The sequence below is a fragment of the Gymnodraco acuticeps genome, unplaced genomic scaffold, assembly GCF_902827175.1.
Source record: "Gymnodraco acuticeps unplaced genomic scaffold, fGymAcu1.1, whole genome shotgun sequence".
Taxonomy (NCBI): domain Eukaryota; kingdom Metazoa; phylum Chordata; class Actinopteri; order Perciformes; family Bathydraconidae; genus Gymnodraco; species Gymnodraco acuticeps.
This window is the reverse complement of record NW_022992250.1, coordinates 4481938-4504705: the sequence shown is the minus strand read 5'-3', so window position 1 is coordinate 4504705 and position 22768 is coordinate 4481938. Positions and strand designations below refer to the sequence as shown.

The 22768-nt window shown below is 40.7% G+C and overlaps 1 protein-coding gene across 3 annotated transcripts; it reads right to left on the bottom strand.

The window, feature by feature from the left end:
- Window positions 1-3693: 3693 nt before the first annotated feature.
- On the bottom strand, window positions 3694-22678 carry rbm27 (RNA binding motif protein 27). 3 transcript variants are annotated; one of them, XM_034206455.1, is made up of 21 exons: window positions 22396-22678; window positions 21000-21118; window positions 20456-20583; window positions 20131-20198; window positions 17127-17338; window positions 16446-16760; window positions 15525-15755; window positions 14702-14890; window positions 13734-13880; window positions 13453-13606; window positions 12220-12373; window positions 11871-12104; window positions 11377-11514; window positions 10613-10738; window positions 10443-10517; window positions 10165-10341; window positions 9906-10010; window positions 7362-7589; window positions 7164-7247; window positions 6920-7039; window positions 3694-4739 (listed from the first exon to the last, which is right to left on the bottom strand). In XM_034206455.1, the coding sequence occupies exons 1-21, from the start codon at window positions 22452-22454 to the stop codon at window positions 4644-4646; spliced, it is 3159 nt and encodes a 1052-aa protein (XP_034062346.1). In that variant the 5' UTR covers window positions 22455-22678; the 3' UTR covers window positions 3694-4643. The 3 variants fall into 3 exon arrangements, with proteins under 3 accessions (XP_034062346.1, XP_034062347.1, XP_034062349.1); XM_034206456.1 differs by having other exon boundaries at window positions 10213-10341; XM_034206458.1 differs by lacking the exon at window positions 14702-14890.
- Window positions 22679-22768: the final 90 nt, after the last annotated feature.

Genomic DNA, 22768 nt, shown 5'->3' with positions numbered 1-22768 from the left:
AAACCCAGGAAGCCGGGGTGCACGGGCCGAAAGAGGAGCCAGGCGTGCGGAGGCGGACCGATGACACTGTGGGTCCATCCGATCCTGCCAGCCGGCTCTCTGGTTCCCCAGACTCTGAATAATTTAGCTGCGTGGTGGCAGGCATCCATTACCACGCTGGCATGTTCTTATTCATTACACAGATTAAAACAGCCGAGGATTTTTTCTCACGATGCAAACCTGTTGCAGGCTGAGGAGCCAAAGGGTTAGAGCCGTAGGGAAGAGAAAGATACCTTTTTTTTTATATATTAGTGCTGTGTGTGTCTGCAGATACCCTGAAGATGTTCAACAAGAGGATTGAACATATTCATTGATACCATGTATTAATATTTAGTAGATTAGTAGAATATGCAATAGAATAGTGGGCAAACATAAAAAAGTCACATGCATAAAACATGTAAGAGAGTGTGCCATGCATCACATTGAATTGATAAGACGTTAACCTGAAAAAAGCCTGAATCCCTTTTCTCACCCTCGCATCACCCTTAAGCTTGTTATAAAGCCGGGACCATTCATAATTTAGTGTCCAGTGTTTACAGCGCTGTCATCTCTGTGCCTTTTCACATTCTGAAGATTGCATCTATCATGTTTTATGAAGAGTGTTGTGATGTTTAGGCCAAATGTGACAGTGGCTCTTTTCTTCTCACCCCCCCATCAAGCCTGAATACACGCCACCAGATGCCTAACTGTGCCAGCATGCATTTTCTTTCCCCCACTATGGTGAGAAGTTTCAGTACACTGCAGCTGGCCACCATTCAAAAACGCTGTGTTCCTTATAACAAATGTCTGCCCAAATTTAAACATTAAAAACATTTTGTATCAATATATTGCAAACCCTAACTGTATTTGTTCGATTACATGAGAGATACTGAGTATGCTAATGTTCATAAAACTAAAGAGTTTCTAATAAGTATCTCATAACTTGATTTACTAAGGCATTAAAGGCCTGACAGGTGCTGTTTTGTAAAACGTTGTGTAATCTTGTCATGTTATATTTAGAAAAAAGTTGAATGATTCTATAATAATATGTTAGAAAAAAATCCTCTTTTTATACATTTCATTTTTGATTAAAGAAATTGACTTCTTTAGTGACACATTTCACCGGTGCTGGTTCCTTCACAGCATGTCAGCGGGCCGCGGAAGGATCTGACTGGAGCAGAGCGTCACTCAGGCCCCCAGTTTGGAATCCCTCCCCCCGGGGAGAGCGGGAAAGCAACTGCAAACTGAACAGACCCTGAGTGTTTCTCCTTTAGTCCTAAAGTGAAAAAAAACGCTCTTTCATTATTCAGGGATCTTTCAATAGTGGCTTGCTGCGGTAATTAAACGTAAGTGTCATAGAGGTCGGACGCTGTACTGTGACGTGTGGGATTTGTTTGGGGGCGTGATGTGGTCAAAGAGCGTCTGTTTAATTGGAAATAACGGGCTGCAGTGCAGGATTTCGTGTAATTATGGTGATTTAAATCACCACTGCAAGTCGCATTGTCCGTGCTCAGATAAAACAAAAGTTTGTGCCAATATTTTTTTCTTAAGAAAAATGAAACGAAAGCTATTGAACTATATTAACAGTTCAGTTATCCATACGCAATGTGTCTCGTGTGCAACAAAAATAAATCATGATTAAACCTACTGCAGGAGTTTTAAATAATCTGGTGGATTAGGACAGTGTGGGTTTGCATTGACGAATGAACATCTTGAGTTTTCTGTCGTTGCACCTGATAGGGCGGGACTAATGAGACCTTTATTCTCCTATTGGTAGATGACGATTGAGACCTCATACATTCCCATTAAAGCTCTGGCCACCCCTTCAGCCTAGGCAGAAGCCTTGTCAGTCAAAACAGAAGAACACACCTATGTGGGTGTCATTTTAAAATAAATTAAAACAGGCTAATTGTATCTGAAGTCATGGTATGACCACAATAAGATCTCCTATTCTAGAAAATTAGATATTAATGCTTTGTTCTATATCCAAGGACACTTTCGCACTGAGTGGTTTATACCAAGTGTGTCTATCATGTGTAATTCCTAACGTCTGCAAATAATTATATGAACACAAACATATAAGATGACGTAACAATGAATGAGTCCACACAAGAGTTTAAGATAATATTTTCTGGAATGCTTTTGCTTGCACTTTTTTTTGCTCCATTTTTTTCTTTTTAAATCTCCAACTTTTTTTTCTTCCTATGTCCAATTCAAATTGTATTTTTTCTTTTTTGTATCATCTTCCAAGCACCCCATTCCTCCATCTTTATTGGCAAAAGCAAACATGCTAGTAAATTAGAAATAATTTTTTTTACAAACAAAATACATGAAGAAAATACATCCACATCCTGCAAATATAAACAGTAACAAATCCAAAACTATTATCCAATAAACATTTTACATTTTTTACACACCATTGTGATAGTAGCATACAGAAGATATTACAAAAAGTGGGAGAGAGACTTTTGTCTGAATCCTCACTCCACTAGTGTAGGTTTGTCCTATTCAACTGCCAGTGACTTCAATAAAAACAAATCACAAGCAAATCATATTAAGTGCCAAAGAGAGGAGCTTTAGCTTTAGCTCGAATGGGACACCGAGGTCACTGGCAGGAGTTTTTTGGGTTGTCAGTCAACGGAGAGATATGCAAATCAAACAAAGAGCGCTACCAACATAGGTGGGAGGAAATCCTAATGTGTTTCCAACAGTTCTGAACCGCAAGTTAATGATAGGGAACAAAGGAGAAATTCTGTTACCGACTGTATTCCAATGCAGGCAGAAATCAGCATGTGTATTTACATCCAGATTTCTATATACATGCAGATCTCCACCTGCATGTCTGTGTAAAGCACACTGCTTCAGTGAACACATCATTTACTTTGGTGCTCCCCTCCGACTGCTCGTCAGTTGGATATGATCAGTTTATGAGAGTTATGATACGCATACCCATCAAACAATACTTCATTAGGCTGCATGTAAACATAGTTGTGTCTCAGGGAAGCACCAAAAGTAAAAATGTCTCAAGTATGAATCTAAAAAAAAGTTTGGTCTAGCATTGAGCATATTTCCAAATCAACTAAAATGAATTTGATTCCTCCCACCCTGAGGATTTTTTAAAATACAATATTTGCAAAAAAGGCCAAATACGAAATAAAAACATTGTGATGAAGGGTGCACATTGAGTTGCACGTAGAGTGCATTTAGGGTTCCGTCTGACACTATTCAGGAGCAGGAGAAGCTGCACTGATGATGAAATTATATGGAGAGATGCGTGACTCCCACTGCCTTTCAGCCGAGCCTTCTTCACAGCTCAGAAAGGGGTTTGCAAATTAAATGTGCTCCTCATGTGACCAATTTAGTGAAATACCAACGTGCACTGGTTTCTTTAAAAATGAATATGATTGAGAATAAACCGGGACGCTAAGCACTCTTGCTCTACCTGACTGAACCTTGCCATTTGTTTCAAATGACAGAAAAAGAAACAACAAAAAGTACAACTCATTTCTTGTTCAAACATTTACAAAATTTACAAAAGTAAATCACACATCTTGTAAAATGTCAGCCATCTGCTGATTGTGTAAGGCAAAGAAATGATATATATATAGATATATATATTAAAATCCACTGTTCAGTTTTACATTCAAACACCGGTCTTCAGATCGCCCATTTAAAAAATGGGCGATCTGATCCTCTTCCTGCCATGCTCTTCAGATGACCAGGAGTCAGAATACAACAAGTGAAAGATGTTACACACTCTGAGGAAATGTAGAACACCCGTGTGGGTGTTTATATTTACAAAGAGTGGCACCGGACATTTAGTGAACACAAGCAGGGAAAATTTGAATATTTACTACCAGACTGTATCTGACGTGCATGGCACAGCAATTTGTAAACATAGTTTAGACTTTTCTATTGCACCGGTATCCTTCTGTACCTGCACTGGCTCAAATATGGTTATGGTACAGTGTCTGCACCTTTGGGTGCTGGGCAAGAGTGGCTGTTTATTTTGAGTACAACATGCGCAAACTAGCATGTTTTCAGGCCAGCAGCCACTGCCTGAAAGATCGGGTTCCTTTAACATTTTGGGCATTCCCATCGACGCAAAACAAACTGAGCAAATGGGAAACCATACCACACTGTGCCAATCTGGGTACGGCACAGCGCATCTATGCAGTGGAAAAATAAATATCTCTCTGGTAGCAACAGAGAACGTTCTATCTGTGAAGGAATGGCTGTCCCTGAATCGAGGACAAGATCTTTCAAAAAACTGGTGAGAAAAGAGCTTAAATACAGTATGTATAAAAATACCTATTCACAGTAGACACAAATGTTGTGCATTACTGATATTAACCATCTGGTATGCACACTGAAACTTACATAGGTTTTCCTATCTATGAGAACAACTTAACATTTATCTTTCTCAACAAAAGTGAGATGTTTTAAATAATTGTTCAGTCGATGGATACAAAAGCTATCGGCCCTCTAAACTTCCTCCGAATAAAGTTAAGTAAAGTTGTTTTTACTTTGATTAGTCTAAAAATTACTTGTTTCAAAATACTGGAAAGGAAAAAAAATGGAGTTCCGTTGAATTGATTTCAACGATTGGGATGAATCACACGCCTTCATCGTCTCCAGGATCGACTCTCGTACTCGTCATCTTCATCGTCATCCTCCTCCTCCTCTTCCTCCTCACCAGGCAAATAAGAGTTAACTTTTTTCTGTTTGAAAGTAGAAAAAAAGACATCTCCAGTTAAGCTTTGAACACTTAAACGGATAAGATGAAGTTCTTTACACGCAGTCACATATTTGCTTCACACAGTGAGGGGATGTTAGTCAAACTAAAGTAGGACTCATCTAGGTCCTGTTTGTGTCAATGCTACATCGGTTAAGTTTCAACATTTTAAATGATGCAATGTTTTCACACATGAACCTAGAAGCGCTAGTGAACTGTCAAATTATTTTGATTGAATTAATACTTAATAAATGTTGAGTAATACACTTTTGTTTGATCTATCATTTTTTTTAATATTGAATATTACACCTACTCATGTAACAATTGTTTTATTTATTTTATTGCTTGCATGAGCAACACACACCAACTGGAAAAACTAGATTGAATATACTTGTCTTCTCTATAGTAGTACCACCTCTTGCTCTTGCCCTGCACTTGTATGTGTCAGTTGAGCTGGTTCTTCCACCAGCTCAACTCTCTGTCCCTCATCATGAACGCAGGCTGGCTGTATATCTGAACTCAGACTCACGCCCTCATCATTCTCTTCATCATCTTGCACTTCTAAGCTGCTGATAGTGCTAGCTTCACCTGCTAGCAGAGGTGGGGACTCCGCATATTTTTTGACTTGAGACTTGCTTGACTAACATTGATAAAAGACTCGACTTGACTTTGACTTGGTATTCATGACTTGAGACTTGACTTAAGCTTGAGACAGATGACTTGAAAGGACTTGACTGTTTAAAATTAAATATTTGCGTTTGTTTTTGTAGTGAGATATTACGTTTAGTTTTTTCAAAACACGTGATTATAGCGCAGTGCGCGCAAACCTGGCAACCCACTAGAAGGCAGCTGTCTCAGTTAACATGGCAGCAGCTAGCTTTACTCCACAAATAGTGAAGTTTGGATTCAAGGATTATTTTGTCGATGACGGTAATAAGAAGAGAACAGCGGTATGCAGGGTCTGCAGCATAAAGATCAGTGACACCCTGATACTGACGGGCTGTCAGGAGAGAGAGAGAGAGAGAGAGAGAGAGAGAGAGAGAGAGAGAGAGAGAGAGAGAGAGCTCGTTTATTATCAGAAGTTACTGTAAATCTTTGAATAATGTAGTTCATCTACTTTTAGTAGTTTGTTTAAATGTTTTAATTATGTTGTTTTTGTTTGTAGAAGTGCATCATTCCTTCATTTATTGTAAAATGAATCTGAACTTTTTGATCTGTTATGATGATAAACTAAAGCAATTTCTAAATCAACCCAATTAAGTGAGTTTTAAATCGTCCTACTTAGTTTATAAGGACATTATGAAGAGGAACAAATTAAATGATTTGAAAATGATATCTATGTAGGTGCTGACGCTGTTGGCGGTTCTAGTGTTAACAGAAATTTAAATTAAATATGTGTAATGGCAAATGCCATATATGATTTTCTTACCTGGAATTCTGCCTTTTTGAACAGACTTTTTGAGTCCTAGCTATATTGTCTGCAGTTCTAGGGTTAATATGAATCTAATATGATTGTCATCGGTCTAAATTAGATTTCAAATGATTAACTATGTATGTAATGAAGATCATAGTGTGGGTTAAATCCATTTTCATAACCACTGTCTGATTTAAACGCGGAAACTGGGCTTATTCATCAGAATTTCGTATGACTTGACTTGACTTGCTTGACCTGAGCAATGACTTGACTTGACTCTCACCACAGTGACTTGGGACTTGCTTGATACTTGTAGGTCAAGACTTGAGACTTGCTCATGACTTGCACATGTAGGACTTACTCCCACCTCTGCCTGCGAGTGACCTTTTTTTCCTCTTTCTCTGCCCCACCCTTTTCTTTTCCTTTTCTTTGATTTTTATCCATGTTTTTTCATTTTCCCTGTCTGCCGTCTAATCCCTTCTCTTCGTATGATACACCAATGTATTCAGCTCTCTGACCGGTCTTTTTTCTTCTTCGTGTGTGATTATTTGACAGATAAGAACCACACAACTGCATTAGCTGTCGCCCTCTGTCGGCCGTCAGCGCAACTTAAATGATGACTTTAAACCATTTATTTTTAAAGGTCGTCAACGGCTTTTGACGACCGGCCGTTCTGTGGTTCTCCAGATTCTACAGATGGCCAGTCCGCCCCTGCATGTTCCCCTTTAAGTGCCTGGGTTAGTGTGTCGTACCGTATTTTCATCATCTTTAGCCTCTTCCTCCTCTGGCTCAGTTGTAACGGAGGGCGTCTTGGGCTTGTACCAGGATATCTGCAGCACACGACCTTTGAACTTAGCTCCCTGGTTAGCTGCCTGGAAAACAATACGGGAATACAGTGGCCAAGTTTTACTAAAAGCTTTACTGTTTTTGTGCCATTCAAAAAACAAAAACACTTGAAAGAAGCAAAGACAGACTAATGGGAGTAATGGGACTTACATTCTCTGCTTCACTTCGGGACTTAAAGGTCATGACAACAGTGTTGGCGTCTTGATCTCGGACCTCTTCAATCTCACCAAATTTCTAAGTAAAAAAAGAAAAAACAGTATTAACTTCAGTTGAATTCTTCATCATCAAATCAGAAACTAAATACAAATAAATGATACAAAAAAAGTGTGTGAGTAGCTCAGTCCTCACCACAAAGTGCGGCATTAGCTCCTCCTTCTCCTCCTGAGTGACCCCCAAAATAGCCAGAGCTCTGGGTCTGTGGTCCACCGACATGCGGTTCACAGTCCCCCCCCGCCCCATCATGTCCCGGCTCCGCCCCCTGCCCCGGCCCACGTGTCCCGCACCGGGCTCCATCGCCATCTTTCCTCGGCCCCGCCCTCGGCCCGTTGGAGGCCGAATCAGACCCAGCCTGGTGGCCTGAAACAGGACAGAGGGGGGGGTTTAATGTTATGAAACGACTGACTGCTTTTGCTTTTCTTTCAACCAACGTGGACAAGATTAAAAGAGTGAAATCTGGCTGTGATAAAATAATCAGTCGGAACAGATGTGGAAAACCTGCGCCTTGAAGCGGCTTTTCAAAGTGAAAACAAACATGTCAAGAAACGACAGTGTGTTTAAAATAAATAATTAAATTTGGCATCCCTATTTAGCCTTCATATATTCTCCAACTCCCCTTCTGTCACTCTGCACCCTTTACCATTAGTTGTCACTCCTCCATATTTAAAGCAGCATCTACTCGCTTCCTAACCACTCCACACTCTCACAACCACTCTCACATCCATTTGTCCCTCGCTCACTTCTCCCACTAATTGTCATCCCGCAATTTTCTAACGAGGCCCGGCGGCTCAAACTTTAATGTGACGGGCTCCGTCAGCGGAGGACGGGTGTGATTTGGCTTCGTTAGCGGCCGCTCCTCTGGGCTTGCTTAAGTGGCTGCAGTTTAAAGTGCAGGAGGAGGGCTGGGTTTGGATGGATATGCATTTTTAATATCTAGCTAATTTAGGACTCACAGGGGAAGGGGGGGGGGGGAAACATGCTACGCAGGGTGTTGCTAACAAAAGCCATGTTCTTGTTGGGCTGCTCTTGTGACACAGGCGACCTGGTCTGCACGTTGCTGGTTTAAAGGAGAGAGGAAATGTGGGCCAAGTCTAAACTCAATAACAGCCTTGGAATCATATTTGAGCTATTTCTAATCTCATATATAAATATTTTCATGATGTTAGAAAAGTATATCAACTAATTTGCTTCAGTCAAGGTTAGGGGTGTAACGGTAAACGTATTCGTCCCGTACCGTCACGGTTCGGACGTCACGGTTCGGACGTCACGGTTCGGCACATGCAGTCACACGGCGAATACGCCTTTTTTTACGAGTGGGGAAAAAAGTCTGTCACTCAGGGCACTGGGCAGTATTACACTATATATAATCCAGGGGGCGGTATTGCGCCTAAAAGCCAGCCGCCCGTAAATAACAAATGAAGAACAAGAACAAAACGAACACAATACATGAAGAAGAAAAGTTAGTAGCTATGGCGAGTTCACATAACACACAGGAGCTAGAAGACCCACCTGCTTCTTTTAAATCAGAAGTGTGGGAACATTTCGGGTTCCCTGTGGACTACAACAATGATGGGGTGCGAGTTGTGGATCGGACGAGGACGGTGTGTCGGCGTTGTTCGACAGCGGTGCGGTATGCTGGTGGTAACACGAACATGCTCAATCACATCCGAGTCAGTCTCAGTCCCCAGCGAGAGGGTTTTCTCGACGGCAGGTGACATAGTTACCGCCAACAGATCTGCCCTCACTACTGACAACGTAGACAAACTCATCTTTTTGAAGAAAAACTTGAAAATAGAGTAAAGCTTGAGTACCTTTATTTAGGCATAATGGCCTCACACACTCACAAGTTAATTGCACATGTTAGACATTGCTCCTAAAGGTACAGATTTTATTTTGTTTTATATTTATGTTTATTTTTTTAACTGTGTAATACAGTTAATGATTCCAAATGTTAGAGTTCCTTACTTTCATACCAAAACTTGCACTACTGTTAAAAATAAATAACAGCAAAAAAAATTATGCATTTGGGACTTTTTTTTGCTTTTCCTTTTTTTGCTTTTCCCCGTACCGAACCGTGACCCCCAAACCGAGGTACGAACCGAACCGTGACTTCTGTGAACCGTTACACCCCTAGTCAAGGTGTTTTCATAGGATTTGAATGTCAACCATTGGCATTCAAATTAGCATCAGTGCTAACAACAGTAGAACACATTTTCTTCAGCTAAATGTTTTTTTTCTTTTTTTCTGGCTTTCCTAGATCTGAGTGAAGAACAGTTCCCGCTACTAGCTTTTTTATCAAATAAACTTGATCATGTGAATTTGAATACACAACTGAAAACCTTTCAGAATATTGTTTTATTTATTCCTTTCTGGGAATCAAATGTTGCTTTATAGATGTTTTTCGTAACAATTCAGCCAGTGTGCAAACACTACTAGTATCCTCTCTTTTCACCCATCACCTGTGAATCCATGCTAGTTAGTCTTCTCCTTCTTATATCTTATTTAATCTGGCCTGATAACATCTTCTAAAGCATTTCTTTGTATGGCATGCTCAAATTCAGCACTCAAGAAAAGCGCTGCTAATGTAAGGTGATGACTGTCTATGTTTTTGTGTGTGTCTTTATAGGCCTTTGTGAAGCAGTGTTATGTACTGTGTGTGTGTTTGTGTGTCATTACCTCGACCTGTAGCTGTCCTAGTTTCCTCTTGAGGTCTGTTGTGTCCTCTCCAGAGCTCATCTTCTTGTGAAAGTCCAACTCAGCATCCAGCAACTCCTTCTGGGCCTGTACAAAGAGAAAACCTTGTTTACCAAACACTTAAGAGCAAAGAAAATGTACAGTTTCTAAAGTGGCTAGTCAAAACTCCACTTGGCTGTGTGTGTATAAAAAGGAGATGAAGCACTCCACCATGCTCCCGACCAAAGTGACTTCGACTCACATCAGTCTTGGTCTTGGACTGGGCGTGGTTTGGTTTGGCGCTGGATACCTGGGAGGCGGGGTTCATTTCATTCTGCAACTGCGCGATCTTCTCCGTCAGCTCCTTCAGGGTCTTCATGATGTTGGCTCGCTCCTCGGGTCTCATCCCTCGGTTCTTATCCAGGCGGTTTATCAAGGCCTGGAGGAAGAAGATAACCAGTGAGAGACGAAGGTGTAAAAGAATGGACGGGAATAAAAGTGAAGGGACAGTTGAAGGAAGGAATATTGAGCCCCTCTTACCTTCTGACACTCCATCTGTGTCTTCAACATCTCTTGCTTCTTCTTTCTCATGTCCTGCTGGAGTTTAAATGCCTCCTAAAAAAGAAAATAAATTGAATACAAATTAATTCCCTGGGGTTGAAACACGTTTGTTCATGCTGGTGTACATTCTCAAAAGTGAAGCCACATGCCTGTTTCTTCTTGTGGACTTCCTGTGCTTCTAGTGCTTTTCCTGTTCTCCCATAGCTCTTTGAGGAGGACTTGAGGGTTGTTGAATTGTAAGGGCTCTTCTGGGTGTTTGTCAGTGCAGGTATTACCTAAGCACCAGAGAGAGAGAGAGAGAGAGAGAGCGAGCGAGAGAGAAACACTGATCAGTTCATCAGAATTACTTTTATAAATCTGCAATTTAAAGGAGCAAGAATGCATTGATATATAACATCAAATTATTATTTATAATGCTATTTTTGCTTATATTCTTATATCCCTGAGGCTGTAAGAATGGCTGGTCTGCATCACTGGACGGGAATATTCTCTAGTTTCATGGCGGTAATAGAGTTCCCCTTTTTGCAATAGCACACAACGCAGTGTTTTTACTGTTCAACCGACATGTTCAACCTTGAGATATTTTTTAGCCTGTGACAGAAAATCAAGTGTCTGGACCCACTGGTTTCAGGTCAGTATTTTATACCGAGCAAGCAAATACACTTATCTAAGATAGTTCACGTAGTTTAAAGTACCCGCTTAAACATGTGCACGTTAGCTTGCTGGCATTAGCATTAAGATGAAAAGTACAGCCGCCCACAGCTGTGTTATTTGTTTAACTTAAGTGGCCCCTAACAGACACACATGGTGCCTGACATTATGTATTCTGCTGAAGACATTAAGAAGTGTGGTATTCCAAAATCATTTGAAATTGGAAAATGAACCAGGTCATAACTTCAAGACATGAACATACGGTGACAGCATCTGTGTTTGGGTTCAGGCTGTCTGCTTTGGTTGGAGCTGGGACCTCCGGCAGGGCTGGCATGCGGTGCTTGGGCACGGTCTTATTCAACACATACGCAGCTGGATTGTGCTGATGGATCACCTGCATCTAAAAGAAAAGGGAGAAAAGGTATATCTCATGAGAGGTTGCGGTAGCAGGGCAAGAGATAATCAGCATGAAAAGGTTAAAAACGTCTTTCTGAGCAAATTTCACCTCAGCGAAAAACTCACCTCTTTGCACTGGCTTTTAATACTAGTTAAACGTAACATTTTGACATTTGAAAGTGCTTTTCTAAGTTTCTAGTTATTTGTGCTTTTTAATTATTGTTTTATTATTTTACTCCTATTGTGTTATTTTTGTATTGTGTTTGTTCCCAGTACAGCACTTTGGTCAACTGAGGTGGTTTTAAATGGGCTATATAAATAAATAAAGATTGAGATTGAGATCAAGCTGTTGATGCCAACCTTATGCATGTTGCTGTGCTGCAGCCCATGGATGGGCGCGGACCCCACCGCCTGGCCCCCACAGCTCTGCTCCTGCTGCTGCAGTCCTGTGGGGTTGGTGCCGGGCTCGCGGTGCCAGTACACACGGATGAAGCGGTTTTGGAGGACCGCCTCGGTGCTGGAGATGGCTCGCCTGGCCTCTTCATTCTTTGTGTACTGGATCAACGCCGCCTCTGGGTCACCACCAAACACAACCTGGATTGAGAGTGGAGCAAGCAGATTAGGAATGCGTTTAGGATGAAGCTTGTAAACAATGTAGACTCGAACTTTAGCCCTTAGTCGGTTTGCTTGATTCAAAGCAGCATTTTACCTGGATGTTGACGATGGTTCCGAACTTGCTGAAGTGTTCGTTGAGCTGGGTGATGTTGTTGAGCTCACGTGGGATCTTGCGCACTTCCAACTTGGTGTTCACATAGTGATACCTCTTGGGAAAAGTGTTCTTGTGTTGGATGTTAAAGCTTGGCCTAAAACGAGAAGAACACTGTGATTACATCTGAAGTTTAACACGGTCATGATTTTAAGGAGGAATAAAAGAAAAAAACAGACAACATTTTGATGATAGCCAGAGAAAGGGAGCAAAGATAGTGGACCTAAGGTTTGAGTTTCTGCCATTATGTTGAAGATCCTACAAGCCATACTTTAAAAAGAGGAACACATGAACCTGGTTGACACTCGAGATGAATTTCAAGTGGAGCCGTTGCAGGCCTTTGTGTGATACTGCCTCCAACACCTCTTCTAGTCTAGTCTTGTCACCTAAGACTAGACTAGCTACATCAGGCCATCTCCAGGCACCTAAACCCAGGACAAATCTTTTGAAATCTTCTGTGTCTTATAGAGCTATAAAGGAATGGAACTCATTGCCAAACTACCTTACTGAAATAGAGTCCAGAGCCTCTTTCAAGAAGAGATTGAAGGGCCATCTACTAATGACCATGTACCCTTGTGAGCTGTGAGCCCTAATTTAATTTGATCTCATGCTTTGTACTGGTGGGTGTCTCTGTGCACTCATCCTTGGCTGAGATTGATATTGAAAGTGGATGAGATTGTTGATGATGTTGGAAATTGTTGATGATATTGGTGATGTTGTTAATGACGTCAGGAATTATGTCTTGAATGTTGTTGTATTATTATTGTATTGTTTTAAGTGTCGGACCCCAGGAACAGTAGCTTTTGTCAAGAGCAAAAGCTAATGGGGATAAACATAAACATCTCAAGAGATAGGCTACTGGTCTATGAGTCACCTTGGTTTGAAACAAGGCTCTTATTGCAGTAACAGGAAATGGGGGTAAGGCACAGAATTGTTTGATCAAATTTCACCTGGTCCACTTTTTTTCTTTACATTTATGAGGAAAACCAGATCCTGTTCAGTGAGAGTGTCTATGATCAGGTCCCCCCCTTCCTTTCTTGGTATGTGAGGAAACCTTTACTTATTTTGTGTTGGTTTCACCCTGATGCAGTACAGTTTACATGGGTTCCAGGCATCTCCCTTTCAAATCTTCCCATCTTATGCCAGGGGAAACTTTTTTAATGTTTCTGTTCTTACTTATCAACCCAAGGTTGCTTAGGCGCTGGTCCCTCTGCTATGCTGGGCCCCATGCTCCTCTTCCTGTTGTCCTGCTCTGCGTTGAAACGGGACACGTTGCTTCCAGGAGTGCTGGCTGCAGTGGCAGGCTCTGTCTGGATCACTATGTTGGCAGCTGGAAGACAATCACACAGACACATTACTGAGAAACAATCATAAACACTAGCTGTCCGTCATTGTGCACAACCTTTCCGTTTGGTTTGGGGAAGAGTGTGAGTATTAAGAAGGCTAACACTTGTTACCTCTGGAGCCTTGTCCTTCGTTGGAGGTGAGGCCGATGAGGTTGGAGCGCTGCGTGTGCACCCGGGGAATGAACTGACTGTACGGGTTACGACCGGCGGCAGTCAGGGCAGGGGATTCTGGGTTATAGCCCTCTGGGTCATAGTTATCTAATGTGTAACAAATGAAAAAACACATTTAAGTTTAGAGGGAATACAAAACACTCTGAACAGCCTTAAAGTGTGAAAAATAAACCGCACAATGAGCCTATGCAGTCCTGTATACATAAGTACATACTACCTGACATTTAGTGACTTATCTCGCACATAACAGTCGTGTAAAATAGTTTCAATTTAAACATGTCAGTGACAGCAACCTGCGACTGTACACAAATACATCTCCGAGTACATTATAAGATACATATATTGTATCAAGAAGAAAAAGGAACTAATTCAAAGATTAAAATAAAAGTACGGCTATACTGCTAGATAAATATATATTATAGGATGATGAAACGGCATAAGAGAATAACTCTTATCTGCAGCAAAAAGGCACCTCACATGACAGTTACGATTTTGACTATCCGAGTCTTTATTTAAATTTAAAAACCTGAGTTTGTAAGTATCTAAAAATAGACCGACTCCATTTTGAACTCAGGCTTAGCTTTCTATTCAACCTGATTTATTTATGAGTTGAATTATGGGAAAAGCACTCAACATAACAAATGAGGCATGTTTAATTGCTCATAGCTAATTTGTCTTTGGTTAATAAACAGTGCCACCCTGTGGCCAACAGCTGTTACTGCAGCCTGAAGGAACACGTGCTTCACATTCTGCATTCACATAATCATAACCCAATTTATAATGACAGGAAACAGAATACTAGCTTAGTCTTTAACTTTAGGAATGGTATTGTACTGTAATTAAACATGAAAGCAGAAAAAAAAAGAAAGTCATTTCCAAATCTGAATAGGAAAAGCATCGCTGCTTACATTCAGACTGGACATATTGGGGACGAAGAGACACAGATGAAGACGAGGAGGGAGGAGGTGGAGGAGGAGGAGGAGGAGGAGGAAGAGTAGGCGGCAGCCCCACACCGGGCGGTCCGATGGGAGGGGAAGCAGTGATTGCCGTTGGGTGGTTGGGGGTTTCAATCCCACTAGTTGCTATCAGTGGGGGTCCTGAGGGAGACACAAGCCCAAGCTATTGTCTCAGGTTTATGAGGACAGTGAGTCTTTGGTTTGTGCCACTACAACTTTTTTCATGCCCCACCAGTTGCTTTATAAAGACAGTATGATGTTGGCAGAAACTGATAACATCTGTCAAATGTAATGCTTCAACAATGTGATCAAATATATCTTTGGATCTGATTTATAGCAAAAAATAGATCCAAACTTTAAACTAATAGCTAATTTTCAAGAACCATTATAATTAAGGCTGGAATGGGCCCAATAGACAGGATGGTGTGTAAGAGCAGCCTTATGAAAGCTTTTTCCTAGGGCTGCTTCTACATCCAAGAAAGAAGTCAAATTTGGTCACAAAAACAACCAAGTTTTGTTTTGTTATGTCAGATGCTACCTGATTCAGCTATACACGTCATGTATACAATGCAGTACGTAAAGTAAAGAGATAAGAGATTACCAATCAGTCCAAGTTAGCGAATTACCAGCAAATGAGGAAAATGTGTCTAACGGCGCCTTATGGAATAACTAGCTGCAGTGGTTTGTACTAACCAAAAGTCACCAGTTGCTGTCACAATACTTTTTGTGTTTTATAGTGATTGACATTTCTGCTCGCTGTGGCGGTGCTACTTACCGGTCATGGGGAAGACCCCCGGTGGTGGCGGCTGGCCGTAAAGTGGCATCGCAGGCATCCTGAGGGGAGGGGGTGGCTCGGTCATCGGAGGCATGGGCAGGCCACCGGGAGGGGGCATAACAGGCGGGGGAGGGAACGGAATAATGTTCGGTAGATTCACATCATCAACGATGAGAGGGTCGTTGCCGTGGTCGAATAAACAAAGGTCACCACGGACACAAAATCCCTTTTCTGTGACAGAGAGGGACACAAAGATCAAATGTTATCCTTTTTATATGAAATAGTTATGTATTTCTGAAGTTTAGGAAAGCATAAACAACTATCATCTAGGCAAAACCTAAAATCTCCTTAGATGCCATTAAATACCTATTTGTACCCTTATCTATCCAATAGGGTTGGGGCCCTGAAAGTCCAATTAATTCACAAATAAATGACTGGAATGAAAGAAGCAATAGGACTAAATAAACAAGATGAAAGTTTCTCCAAGTTAAAAGCAGCTAGGACATGATCACAGTGCATGTATGTACCCCACAGTCTCATTAAGAAACTGGGTCCCTAATGGCTGTGTTTAAGCAATGTGACAGATAGCAGTGAGCTTCAGGGACAGTGGGTAAGTTTAAACCCTATGCATGTCTCTGGGGAGGGGGGGTGGGTCTGCTGCCTTTCACTGGGGAGAACAGAGAGGAGTGCTAAACAGTGGTCATTAGTGATGAGACTAAACAAGGCAATCAATAACCCTCATGGGAAGATAATGGTGGAGTTTACACAGGAAACCTCACAATGACCTCGTCCTTTTCTGGAAAACAATTGTAAAAATCAATAGGCTCTTACATGAAGAAGTTTCAGCAAAAGAAAACAATAAAAAAGATTGATAGAAAGAAGAAATGAAAAGACAAGGAGAAAAAATGATAATGTTCCTACCGTCGTAATCCCTGCAGCGCTGTTTGAGCGAAACATTCTTGTTGCAGAACGGCTTGCCGACACCATCTTGCCTCTGGGCGCTGTAGTAGCCCGACCAGCTGTCTGTGGTGCTATCGGGCAGGTGGGCCGCTGTAACCACGGAAACACCGCCAGCTCCCGGGACTCCTGCGGACGACGTTGAAGAAAAGGGGTGCTGGGGTGTGGGCAGGGGCAGCGGCAGCAGAGGAGACTGGTGCTGCTGCTGGGAGACGGACGTGTTGGAAGAGTTGTAGCAGTCTGTATCCTTCCTTTCCAACTCAAACTTGGACTTGTAGTCTGGCAAAGACAAGCAGGAAGAGGTATTTAAAGACAACATATATAAAGTATTACAGTAGACAAAACCCTGTTTAAAACACAGATGTAAATTACCGTAACCCTGCAGGTGATAAGGCCAATTCCAGGCCATGTTATTGAATCCCCACTGATGTGACTGCAAAGCTGTCCACATAATTTCTTATTGATAAAAACTCCCAGCAACACTGACCAACAGAAAACAATACAAATAGCTAGATCCAGTCTCCAGCAGCACTTCTGCATCAGTGAGGACAGTTTGACTGTGCCGACAGAAGCTTCAGGAGCTTCTGCACTCCTGGGTCTGGTCCCTTGGGCTGTTGTTATTGGTTGTTGTGGACGTTTTCTCACCTCTGCCTCCTCTGTGCTCTCTGTCTCTGCTCTTTCCTCGGCTGCCACTCCTGCTCCTGCTCCGGCTCCTGCTCCGGCTGTAGCTCCTCCCCCGGGGGCTGCCCCTGCGCCGCTCGTGACGCTCCCGCTCGCGGTGCGAGTCGCTGAGGCTTTTCCCGTGCCGATCGAAGTCGCGCCGCTTTCGCTCATCTCGCCTTCTGTCGTCGCGGGCCCTGTGTGGTTGATAAGTTAGAGGAAAAATTCAATATTCATCTTAAACCAGCTAAGGCAAATGTAGGTCTGAAAAACTAGATACACATATTTTTTTAATTGGTTCTAGTGGCCTTTATTTTACAGTACTGAAGAGAGAACCGGCCTTTTTTTTAGACAAGTTGTTTTTAGAATGTTTTTCAAATCTACAGGAAGTGTGAAGTACAATTAACTTCACACAGCGATAGAACAGGAATAGGAATCGTAAGTGATAAGTTAAAACGTTTCTGTCATAAAAACACTGATTAAATGCTTTCAGGGTTCTTACACCTTTTCCAAAGTAAAATTCAAGCATTTTCAAGCATCTTATAGCTGTTGTAAATTACATATACTCAAATGATTATTTCCCTACCTCACATTAAATCAGATGTTCTTTATGCTATAAACAACCAAATGTGTGTTTCATAATAGCATTATACACGAGGATGAACAATTAAAGAAAATAAAACTAAGTTTAATATTTCAAAATGAGTGACCCAGTAAGTAGACTGGGCCTCCCATATAACCTGGCTGAGCCAAATAACTTTTCAATACATTATTGATTACTATTTTTGAGGTACTTTTAGGTTGGCAGTAAACATAAGTCAGAGGTAAATGGTGTACTTTGACTCCACTACATGTATTTAATCCCTTACTTCACAGATGTGGATGAATGATGTGAAATCTAATCAAGTGTTGAATCAGACTTTAGTTCCACCTGGAGTAAATTCACCAGCTACCCTGCAGTATACAAAGTCATTCAAACTAGCTGCACCTTCACCAGCTTTGAGAACACTTTCATGATCAATCATTATAAAACATATCATATATATTATTCTGAAATAAACCAATCTGCACAGTGACTACTTTTACTGTCGCTACTTTAACTATAATTTGATGAGAATACTTTTCTACTTTTACTTGAGGAACATTTTGAATGCAGGACTTTTACTGTGACAGAGTATTCCTACACTCTGAGTACTTCTACTTTCACTACAAGATCTGAGTACTTCTACTTTTACTCAAGTACAATATCTGAGTACTTATTCCACGTCTGGTAGCGTATTAGCCTGAATTGTAGCCACAAAATCACGCAGAGCTGCATAGAAATAGACTTACAAAGGTAACTAATATTTACAAATGTGTACAATGATTTGTAGGTAATGTTGACTACTCAAGACACCTGACTTATACATCTTCAAAGGAGGACTGTGTTCATTCTACAATTACATGGGATTAAAGCAAAATGTAGTTTTACTTGTATAATACTTCAAGATTTTATATAAAAGCCTGTCTCGAAAAGTATCAACCATAGCGACGAGGTCAAATCCTCAGTTTATAATTTATAACAACATACTAACAAGCTAAGGTCTAATTATGCAACCAAGTCTCACGGCATTTCCTGTTATAGTCACGAAATAAATGTAATCTATTGATTCGTGTTCGTTTTCATCTGTTTTCAAATAAACAAAGTATTGGCTTTCAGAAAATTCAGATGATAAATAGAACTTTGAAGCTTTTAACGGCATAATTACAAGCGGAGAACGGAGTAATTTAACGTCACAGCAAGCATTACAACAGCCGGTGTTTCTTGCGCAAATGCAAAAATACACAAACACACTCGCGAGCTTCCCCCAGACCAGTAATACAAACGAAAATGTGTCTTCGGGTCAATGTGACTGATTTCGAGAGAGCAGATCACATTTGGTTTAGGCACGAAACATACAAGTAGAAATACATTGCTTTCAAAATCGCTCTGTGTCGAATCAATAGATTATATTTCGTGACTTTAACACAAAATGCCGTGAGTGCTTCATCCTCTGAACACCACACGATGGCGACTGTAACGCACATAACATATAACGCTCCTCTGAAATGATTGTCCCCTGCAATTATTATTATTATCCCTCAATCGAGTTCGCTATTCAGCTCGCTAACGTTAGCTTAAACAAACATAACATGCAACGTTAGCCTAATCTAAAATGCTCTTCTACGGCGTACCTTTCATGTGGCTCGTCAGCGCAGACTCTCGCATCGTTATTTTTGCAAACTTTGCAGGAGGCTACTCGTGGGCTTGACCCTCGTCTTAGCCATGGCTTGTATTTGTCTTCTGCTAGCCAACGCTCGTTGAAACTGCAACCTCCTGGCACACAGTCATCTATCCCTCTCATCAGAATGCCCAGGTCACACGTAATCAAACACTTGCAGGTCACGCGCATAGCGCGGGAAGGCCGCGCTACGCTTATGTAGAAGCGAAGCAATTAAGCGCGCTCCGTCTTCTTTATTTTCTTTTAATCTTAAAAGCGAAGTAAAGCATTTACAATATCAAGCACTTTATCCCAAATTCAAGCACTATTCCCAAAATTCAAGCACTTTTCAAACCTTGAAAACACCTCGTACAATTTCAAGCATTTTCAAGGATTTCCAGCACCCGTACGAACCCTGTGCTTTAGAATACAAATAATGCATTATCAAAGCTCATTGAACACTTCATCTGTTGTTCTGAATGTATGACAGGTTATTTTGACTAGCTGTGTTACACACACGGGACAGGCTACTGGACACCAGGGCCTCATCAAGCTAAGAGCAGGACTCATGGGATATGAAACTAGCTGTCACCCTGCAACCATAAGTTCCCTACACAACTACACAGTGGTATTGGTAGTGTCAGCATGAGACTAGGACTGCATGTGTCACGTGTAAGAACAGTATCTGGAGAACATTATGCTTTTTCATTCAGCTGACATGAAACACACCCCTGAAGCCACAGCCATACCTGGACTCGTTGTTTCTCAGAGGACTTCTCCTCCGCCTGTTTTCTCGGTCCTCCTCCGGAGTTTCAGCCTTTTGGGAAACAAAACAGTTCGTTTTTTTAAATCTACATTTTATGTTTTAAAACCCAGAATGAGATTCGGGAATACAAATATAGTTCCGAGTCTGGTGAGAATGGATCCAAAGCCCCATTTAGAAACATCGTAAACTATATATTGTTTTTGTCTGGTTATCATCTACAAAAGCATTTTTGTAAAAAAAAATGTTTGTAACGGGGCTCTTTACATTAATTTCAGTCATTTTCTTATAAACGCACAAACTTTTCTTACCTCCACAACATCAGTTTTGACTGCAGGTGGTTTGACCTCTTCTTTAGGAACTTCCTTGGCAACAGGGTTTCCCAGGTAGTTCTTTGTTGTCAGACATTCAAAAAGTTTATCGACAAATCCTGTTGTCTCTGCAAAGACAAGATGAATCATGGCATTAGATGTCTAGTGAATACTAAATAATTAACAGCACAGAAACCGAACAGAGATTAAATCATTTCAAACATTCAAGAAATAAAGCACCACGCAAGCTAAACAACGATGTTTCATGTAATAAAGGTTATTCCCAGAGTCATCCGAGGGGGAATAAAATACATTCAAATGACGTAAGACAACCTCTTATTGCTATATTGGGGATCCACAAGTAGAGGATGAGGAAAATGTTCATGTGACTGTAGAATAACTTAAATGAAATAAAGTTAGCTTGTTAGCTGAATTATGTAAATCTCTGCTGGACAACTATCCGGACGCACCTGAGCTAGAAACAATAGAAAAACAGTTTGATGCGTTCACTCATTACAGCAGTAGTTTTGCGTTGCACTCCTACCTTTTTGTAGGAAGACATCAAGCTGATCAGCACAAAGTGCTTTCAGCTCTTTCTCCGGTTTGTCCTTCTTCACAAGAGCCACCACATAGTTGGCTAAGGCAGAGGGGTCAGCATCACATCTGTAGATTAAAATAGATACATGTTTAATGTCTGCTATCAGCTACCTTGCTTTACCCATACAAAAGAAAAGAAACATACCAAAAAGGTTATAAAGGCTAAACTACTAAATAAATTAAACAGGGAAGACAAGTAGAAGACAAAACCGAGACAGTGAACTAAATATGGTTTATAATTAAACCAACTGCAACAAATTGTATATCATTGGCAACATAAGCCTAATAATAGTAGGTACCAAGTGAGACTTTAAAAATACCTGCAGAGCAAAAATTGCTACAAAAACTTTAGAAAATACCAACCAAACGTTTAAACCAAATGACGCACCATATCATCTATTCTAAATGGTATATATTTTACAAAATCTTTAAATGCTAAAAACCATGCTTAAAATGCTAGTCCAGTTTTTGAATTAATATCACAAAGTCACTCACAACTCAAAGCTAATGTATAACTAAAAGACATAACAAGATGGGTTATGTATTAGTACACAAATAACATCTTAAAACTACCATCACTTCTATTTGACCTCAGAGAACTATAAAGGGTCATAATGTTAATAATGTGTCTAAAAATAAGCTAATGTCAGTGAGAATGACTTGTGTTAAGTTGATACAGTGTTTTAAGAGCATGCCTTAATATATGAGTGAGGAGGTGACTCATACTGCTTCACCTAACCAGTGCATGTGTGCATAACACCATCGAATCCTCCTCTTTTACACATGTAAATCATTACATTTATGTATGTGCCTCCTTTTATAACAACTATGTCCTGTTATTATTCCAATGTAGTTTAAACATTAACATTTGAAAGAGGCAGACATAGTAACTATGCGTAACTATGGAAACTCGAGAGAGCAAACAATTCTTTATCTTTAAAACATGTATATAACTTATAATGCTGGATATATTTAAATAGATTCAACACATGTTTTAATAATAATTTACAATAGCAACCTTAGCAGCATACAAGTTAATATATGTTGCAGCTTACTAACTTGCTACATAGCTGTGATTAAGTTACATTTTTGTGGGCTAACATCGTGCCTTATTAATAAAAAATAAAAGTGCAACAAACGCTGTACATGATTTCCTAATCCTTGAATAAACCATATACTCTCAATTAGCTGTGAAAAGCCAGCTAGCGGCAACGGGGGTTTGCTAACTCGTGCAAGAAATTGCCATCATATTCGTCCCAGTGATGCCAGGCTAAACCAGCTGCTAGCTAGCTAACGTAGCTATGTAGCATGCGAGCTAAATGTCATTTCAATTCAACACTCACATTGGCTCCAGGAGTTTTGCCAGCCACGACTTCAATGCTTCCACATTCTCTATGATCATCGTGAGAAAGACTATAATACTGTCTATAAAATGAAAGTGCGTTTCAATAACCCTGCTTTCATCGTCTATAAATGTAAAAGCTTTAAGGCCTTCTTCTGTCTCTCTTCACAAGCAGGTCGGGGAAAAGTGTTTTACGGCATGGCAACACAGGAGGAGTTGTCGTAACGCAGGCCTGATGACGGACGGGTATAATAATTTCGTGTCAAAATTAAACTGCTATAGGTAAATAGGTAGCAGTGACCCTACCGTATGTGTATACAAATATACAAAATTAATCGAATAATTTATCCATGAAAATATATGCATAGTTCACT

Bases quoted from the DNA above. Each gene is read 5' to 3' on its own strand.
- rbm27 (XM_034206455.1), bottom strand. From the start codon at position 22,454: ATGATCATAGAGAATGTGGAAGCATTGAAGTCGTGGCTGGCAAAACTC. The intron at 21,119-22,395 runs GTGAGTGTTGAA...TTTAATCTACAG, and splicing joins GCAAAACTCCTGGAGCCAAT to ATGTGATGCTGACCCCTCTG. The intron at 13,607-13,733 runs GTAACAAGTGTT...ATTGTCTTCCAG, and splicing joins CGAAGGACAAGGCTCCAGAG to CTGCCAACATAGTGATCCAG.